Source organism: Bubalus bubalis, chromosome 3 (genome assembly GCF_019923935.1).
Source record: "Bubalus bubalis isolate 160015118507 breed Murrah chromosome 3, NDDB_SH_1, whole genome shotgun sequence".
NCBI lineage: Eukaryota > Metazoa > Chordata > Mammalia > Artiodactyla > Bovidae > Bubalus > Bubalus bubalis.
In genome coordinates, this window is record NC_059159.1 from 110544678 (window position 1) to 110552984 (window position 8307).

An 8307-nucleotide genomic window follows, 5' to 3' on the forward strand; every position below is an offset into this window, starting at 1 on the left:
TCATGATTCCCTCCCTCCTAGCTACAGAGTAACAAATATATATTAATTCACTAAATTGAGTATTCAAATCCTTTTTTTTTGGTTAACTTCACACCAAGCCATTCCAATTTAGGGCTGTGTCTCCCCTAGCAGAGTTTCATTTTTTATTTTCTGACTTCTAAATAATAAGATAATTTACATTCATCTCATTGCATCTACTCTGGGTGGAATAAACAATTAAATCACTGTCTAGAGAAAACATGATTTAAAGGTATGGAAAATGACTAAAGATGTTATTAAATTCTTTTCTCCCTATCTTAATTTCCAGTGAGTTCTTCATGCCTGGGCTGGTCGACACACACATCCATGCCCCTCAGTACTCCTTTGCCGGGAGTAATATGGACCTCCCACTTTTGGAATGGTTGACCAAGTACACATTTCCTACAGAACACAAATTCCAGAGCATTGACTTTGCTGAAGAAGTATATACCAGAGTTGTTGTAAGTATCTTGCATATGAGTATTGGTGTATTATATTCAGTCATCTATAGAAACATCCATTTCTTGGGGGCAGATTTAAGTTATTAAAAAACAGGCAGTTAAGACTATCATGGACTATAGAGATGTTTTTAGTTCTTTCACAGCTCAGTGAGTTTGTGACCACTTCACCTACACAGCTAGTCACTAGCCAAGAAACACCTGAATCTAAATCCTCAAATCCCCTGGGTTCTCCTTACTTTTTTTTTTTTTTTTTTTTTTTACTAAATTTGGGTTTAATGCATATGTGTATTCCTTTACTCCTGCCAACCCACAGTGCTATTCTGGGTACCATATGGAATAGCTGTGTAACCTTTGGAAAGTTCTGTGACTCACTTTCCCCATCTGTAAAAAAAAAAAAAAAATAATGGCAGCACCTACTTCTTAGGATTGTTATGATAATTAAGCAAGTCTATACTTGTTAAGCTCTTAAAATAGTGCCTAACATATGTATTTGCTCTAAGAAATGTCCAAGGAAATCTAAAATTAAAATTAGTTAGAAGAATATCACATTATTTTGGTAGCTTTTAGGATGGTCTCCTGTTGCAGGGCGTGTGGGAATGTGGTGAATATTAGCCCACTAGAGGGAACTATGGAGCTAATTCAGTCTGAGGACAGTGGCTGCAGGGTGTGCCAACTATGGGCTGGCCAAAAAGTTTGTTTGGCTTTTTCTATAACATCTTACAGAAAAACATGAACAACCTTTTTGGCCAACCCAGTATATACTAAAGGCCCTGAAATACCCTTCCTTTCACTCTCTGAGGAAAACCAGCTCCCATTATCTGCTCCAGCCCCAAGCCCAAGCGATTCAGCAGCCAGAGATAACTTCTGCATTTGAGAATTAAAGCTGCAAATATCTTATCTAACCACTAACTCTTGTCATGTAGAACACTTAGTCTAAGCATTCCTGCATTTTTGTTAGACCCATTGATGGGTTTTCTCTTAAAGTAATGTTGTGATGGTGATAATATTATAAGCCTTATACAGTGACCTAGCCTTCCTGCCAGTTTCCCACATCTTGCAGCATCCAAGCCTTGAACAGTAAGAGCAAGTGTTGTCATTTATATATTTGCCTTGCTTAGTTATAAATTCAGTGTAATTGTGGATTTTACATATTTAGCATGGATCCACATGACACCAAGAAAACTGAGAAGGGCTAAAGCTGTGTAGGAAGTTGCTAGTGCATTGTGTTAATGAATCGTTTTAACCACACCAAATCTTTTTATTCTCAAAATTTATTTTTACCTTCCATTGTTCTAAAAAGAGATATCTTAAAATTGCATTGTGTACAAGAGAAGAAAATGAGTCATGAAATCAGAGCAAAGGAAAAAATAAACCAAGAAAAATGTATACTATGGGGGTCCATGCATTTGTTAGAATCTGTCACAAATTTGGCTTTAACTGAACCAGAGAGGGAAATCAAATATTTGCTGTCAGTGAGTACAAAATAGGAGAAATAGGTGTTACTCTCAACAAGTATTTTCAGTGTACATATCCTCTGTTTCTGATTGTGAGCCAGGCCCATAGACTTTACGAGTTGGATGAGCTGAGAGTATAATGGACATCTGGTTAAGAAAGTTGAGATTTGCTAATTAGAATCTGTCCCTTAGGCTGAAGATCACTTGTGGCAATGCAAACCAAGGTGCTGAGGCAGTACTCGTAAATCAAGACATTTTTTGTTTTGTTTTTTTATTGTCTGCCTCAGAGAACAGTCCTGGATCTATAAATAGGCAATCAAGACCCCAGAGTTTTGCACAGTAATAATTTAATCTGAAAACAATTTAAAGTATATGTTAGTGAACATCTCTTGAGATTGTTAAGAAAAAAAATTCCAAGAAGTTAGTCCTAGAATATCTCCCTTTAAACACTGCAAACTGGGTAAGAGATTGAAATTTCAAATTGGACTTTGGACTGGAATGAACTAGAAAGACTGGAAAGTTCAGGAATTGGTATATTATATAGATTAATATGAGTCAAAGGACAGGAGAATGAGATTCTTTGTAAATATACTAAGACAAACTGGTTGCAAATATTCTGGATAATGGAATGAATATGTTTACTCTATGGGGTTATTGAAAATTCAGCAGATGAATTCAGTTAATTCCAAAGAGGTATCAAATAATTAAAGTACAAGGTAAAAAGACAGGAGGTCAGGGCCACTCTATTCCCCTATTTTAGCTTATGGAAATTATATAATCTGATAAGGGGCCTGTTGATAGTGGCTTTGAAGCTCATGGTCATATTAACTTTTTTTTTTTTTTTTTAAATTAGGGCCCAGTGGCTAAGACTCCAAGCCACCAATGCAGGGGGCCCAGGTTTGATTCCTGGTCAGGGAACTAGATCCCACATATCTCAACTAAGAGTTTGAATGACATAAGTAAAACCCAGCACAGCCAATTAAATACATATATACATAAATAAATATTTAAATTTTTATAAGTTTTTTTAATACCAAAAACATTATATTGGGGTATAGCTGATAAACAATGTTGTGGTAGTTTCAGGTGAACAGAGAAGGAACTCAGTCATACATATACAGGTATCAATTCTCCACCAAACACCACTCCAATCCAGCCTGGCATATAACATTGAGCAGAGTTCCACATCCTATACAAAAGGTCTTTGTTGGTTATCAGTTTTAAATATAGCAGTGTGTACATGACCAAATTCTTTAACTATGCCTTCCCTCCCTGGCAACCATAAGTTCGTTTTCTAAGTTGGTTGAGTCTCTTTCTATCTTGCAAGAAGGATTATTTCTTTTTTGATTCCACATAGAAGGCATGTCATATGCTATTTCTCCTTCTCTGTCTGACTTACATACTTCACTCAGTATGACACTCTCTAGTCATCCATGTTGCTGCAAATGGCATTATTTCTTTTTTAATGGCTGAGTAATATTCCATTGCGTGTATGTACCACATCTTCTTTATCCGTTTCTCTGTTGATAGACATCTAGGTTGCTTCCATGTCTCGCTATTGTAGACAGGCCATGTTTTTCTCTGGATATATGCCCAGGAGTGGGATTGCAGGGTTATATGGTAGCTCTATTTTTAGTTTCTTAAGGAACCTCCATACTGTTCACCATAGTGGCTTAACCAATTTACATTCCCACCAACAGTGCAGAAGGGTTCCCTTCTCTCCACATCGTCTCCAGCATTTGGTCATATTAAGTTTGCAATCTATTTTGAGCTCAAAAGGCTTGGTTTTGACAATTCTTATCAAGAATTAAAAGCTGGGGAAAGGTTGGGCAACACAGCCACAATTTTGATGTTATTGCTGCTAGATTTCATTATAAATGGGAAAAATACAAAATCGATCATTAATGGAAGAGCCCTCTCAAAAGCTTATGAGAAACCAGGGTGGAACAGGGACCTGGGACACCCAAACACAGAACATGTGAAGAACAGTAGCTGCATTTTAAATGGCTTATCCAGTTAGATTTTAAAACCGGATTTGTTCCTTACTTTTTAAATTACATATAGAAGGCACCCACATTTGGCTGAACTCAGTGGGTATCAATATGAGTAGCTTTGTGGGTTCCTCCTTCTATTCTTCCTTGCCTCTCTTCTTCCCCCACTTTTCCCCCTACCCCACTCCTCTGTGAGCTCTCCTTGTCCTGTCCCTTAAATATAATTTGAGCCAATTCTTGAACTTTCTAGTCTCTCTAGTTTGTTCCAGTCCAGTATGAAATGGCAGTTTCTCATCTAGAAGCCTTTCTATTTGAGAACCTTTATCCCCCCTGACTCAGAGAAAGGACTTGCTCTTGGTGTCTGGTAGTATTACTTCCACTGTCATCATAGCTAATTAACTGAAATTTTCCATTTGATCTCTTCTTCAAGCCCATTTTAGAAAGGTGTTTAAAGTGTTGAGAATTTAGAAAATGTCAGATTACACTTCTGTTTTGAGTTTCATTTTATTCTGGTTAGTAAATGTAACTTGTGTGGTTATGTTTCTTGGTAATTGGATGGATGGATGGTTTAGTCACTAAGTCGTGTCCAACTCTTGTGACCCCATGGACTGAAGCCTGCCATGCTCCTCTGTCCATGGGATTATCCAGGCAAGAATACTGGAGTGGATTGCCATTTCCTTCTCCATTCTTCAGTTCAGTCTCTCAGTCGCGTCCGACTCTTTGCGACCCCATGAATTGCAGCACGCCAGGCCTCCCTGTCCATCACCAACTCCCGGAGTTCACTCAGACTCACGTCCATCGAGTCAGTGATGCCATCCACCCATCTCATCCTCTGTCGTCCGCTTCTCCTCCTGCCCCCAATCCCTCCCTAACAAAAGGTCAACTTTTATGATTATTCTATACACTTTTAAAAAGACTGTTTTTTGTCTGTCAAAATGACTTTTGAAAAAATATCTATTAGATTAAATTGTGTTACAAGTCTTCTATCATTTTCCTCTAGTCTCCCATTTAATAGGATAAGAAACCTAGTCTTCTCTTCTTCAAGACAGAACCTCCCTCACCATGTCCTGTGTTATATCATGTGAGATTTTAGTTCCAATTTTTTTTTCACCATCTAAATTTAAAATATTTTAAATTTGGATGCCCAGTCTTTCTTTTGGATTCATTTTCTTAGGATATAGACAATGATAATCTTTCCCAATAAAGTGGGTGATAATCCAAACCCTTGAATTCCAAAAATTTGTTTTGACTCTTGAATGATGCATTTTAGCTCTACAGAGAATTCTTGATTTGCTCACCAGCATCCAATGTACTAATGTAAATCTGATTTTCTTTCCTTTCTAGTTAATTTGCTGTCCTACAGGATTTTCTTCATCCTTGTGTTCTGCAATTTCACTTATAGATCTGTTCTTTTTTTTCAGCTCATTTCTTTAATATAGTATCATTTCCATTTTGGGAAATAAATCTTTCTCATGCACACATGCTCATTCAATTTCTCTGCCTCTCACCCGCCCCCCCACCCCACCCCCACCCGCCATTTCTCTTGCTCTTAGTATATTTTCCTTTCCAATGTGCTCTTTCTTTTGGTAGCTCTTGTTAGAAAAACAGTGACATTTCTGTATATACTTTTATGCTACATTTTTAGAGAATGCCAGTAGCCCAACTTTGCAAGTCATTGATTCACTCTTGCTGCTCAGTAGACTGTTCCTCTTTCAAGGATACTGTGTCCTGTTATATACATGTAGCAATGCTAATTTTAGATAATTTTATGCCTCTGATTGTCTGCTTCCTCATGTGTTCATTCAGCAATATTCACTAAGCCCTGGTTTCCTTGGTGGCTCAAACGGTAGTGTCTGCCTGCAATGCGGGAGACCTGGGTTCAGTCCCTGGGTTGGGAAGATCCCCTGGAGAAGGAAATGGCAACCCACTTCAGTACTTTTGCCTGGAAAATCCCATGGATGGAGGAACCTGGTAGGCTACAGTCCATGGGGTCGCAAAGAGTCAGACACAACTGAGTGACTTCACTTTGCTTCACACTATGATGCAAGCACTTTCCTGGTAGATGGAGATTGAATTTGATGCCTCTGTTAAGGTGTTAACTTTCCTCTTCAGCATATGATTCTGGCAGAAAGCTAGTGCATCCTTTTCTGTAGCTGACAGGTTCTAAACATCCTTTACTTACAATCAGACATATTTTATTTCATGTGTTCAGTTCAGTCTCTGTTATGTCCAACTCTTTGCGACCCCGTGAACCGTAGCATGCCAGGTCTCCCTGTCCATCACTAACTCCCAGAGTCTACCCAAACTCATGTCCATTGAGTCGGTGATGCCATCCAACCATCTCATCCTCTGTCATCCCCTTCTCCTCCTGCCCTCAATCTTTCCCAGCATCAGGGTCTTTTCTAATGAGTCAGCTCTTTGCATCAGGTGGCCAAAGTATTGGAGTTTCAGCTTTAGCATCAGTCCTTCCAATGAACACCCAGGACCGATCTCCTTTAGAATGGACTGGTTGGATCTCCTTGCAGTCCAAGGGACTCTCAAGAGTCTTCTCCAATACCACAGTTCAAAAGCATCAATTCTTCGGTGCTCAGCTTTCTTTACAGTCCAACTCTCATATCCATACATGACCATTGGAAAAGCCATAGCCTTGACTAGATGGATCTTTGTTGGCAAAGGAAAGTCTCTGCTTTTTAATATGCTGTCTAGGTTGGTCATTTCATGTGCTAAGTGTCTTAAAATTTGAAAAAACTGACATAAAAATCCAGTTTTCCTAATTCTCTTGACCTTCAAGATGAACCAACATCACTGATCTCTAACAATTGACTGAAGCTGAGTAGAGGCTGCTAGGATAGGGCGTGTTCTTTCCTATTATCTTAAGTCCAAATTATTTTCTTCCTGTAGACATTTACATTTCTAACCCAGTCCCATTCTAGTCAAAAGAGTCCCCTTATTTCATAAATGAGGAAACTGATGTTGAGAATGTAAAGCAGTTTTCTCAAGGTCACACAGGTCATATCTGCAAGAAGCAAGAACTCCATGTAGTTTTTCTCTGCACTTTAAAAAGCTTCTGCTGTGTGTGGGGGGGTGGGGGGTATATGGGCTATCTCTGTACTTTCCTCCCAATTTGCTATGAACCTGAAACTGCTCTAAAACATGTTTTAAAATTTAAAAAGAAGAAGAAGAAAAAAAGCTTCTGCTTAATACAGACCATACTCAGGTAAATCAGTACTTTTCCAAGTGTCCGGACAAATCAGGCAATATCAGTTGTGATTTGTTTCTCACAATCTTCCCATTCTTCTGTTTCATTCTGGATGCGGTTGTCCCTCATACTCTTGTCATCAGGGGATTCCCTTTGCTTCTCCTCTGTGTTTAATTCCCATTTTCTCAACCTGGGAATTCTTTTTCTTTTCATCACTCTCACATTTTGTTAAAAGCACATTTTCTAGGAAATTCCTAAACTCCTAAAGCAGAAAAACATTTAAGACTTCGTATCTAATCATATCTCTATTTGACTTTCACACTTGACTGATAATTTACCAGGGTATAAAATTCTACATTAAAAATGATTTCCCTCCTTAAATCAACTATACTTCAGTAAATAAATAAAAAGTAAATAAAACAACTTTCCTCCAGAATTTTGAAGGCATTGTTGTGCTTTCAGCATCACTGGTGATAAGGCTAGTGCCACTGTGATTCCCATTATTTGTCTGTGATGGTTTTCTTTCTGTGGAAGCTTTCAGTATCTTCTCTTTATTTGTAGACTTAATAGCTTAGTTATATGCCTTACTTGGTTTCTGTTTTTCATTCACTGAACTGAGCATTCTATGAGGAGTTTAAGTTTGGAGACTAATATTATTTCTTAGACAATTTCACCTCCTCCCTTTCTTTTTTTTTTTTTTTTTTTTTTTTAATTTTATTTTATTTTTAAACTTTACATAACTGTATTAGATTTGCCAAATATCAAAATGAATCCGCCACAGGTTTACATGTGTTCCCCATCCTGAACCCTCCTCCCTCCTCCCTCCCCATTCCATCCCTCTGGGTCGTCCCAGTGCACCAGCCCCAAGCATCCAGTATCGTGCATCGAACCTGGACTGGCAACTCATTTCATACATGATATTTTACATGTTTCAATGCCATTCTCCCAAATCTTCCCACCCTCTCCCTCTCCCACAGAGTCCATAAGACTGTTCTATACATCAGTGTCTCTTTTGCTGTCTCGTACACAGGGTTATTGTTACCATCTTTCTAAATTCCATATATATGCGTTAGTATACTGTATTGGTGTTTTTTCTTTCTGGCTTACTTCACTCTGTATAATAGGCTCCAGTTTTCATCCACCTCATTAGAACTGATTCAAATGTATTCTTTTTTAATGGCTGA

The 8307-nt window shown here is 38.2% G+C and overlaps 1 protein-coding gene across 2 annotated transcripts in view; it reads left to right on the plus strand.

Annotated features, from left to right (window-relative positions):
- GDA (guanine deaminase) overlaps positions 1 to 8307 on the plus strand; it is a 254581-nt gene that overhangs the window by 209310 nt on the left and 36964 nt on the right. For both annotated transcript variants that reach the window (XM_044939952.2, XM_025281610.3), the window contains exon 3: positions 308 to 479. In XM_044939952.2, coding sequence (XP_044795887.1) covers positions 318 to 479 — 162 coding nt within the window. In that variant the 5' untranslated portion in view covers positions 308 to 317. The remainder of the gene's footprint in view (positions 1 to 307; positions 480 to 8307) is intronic.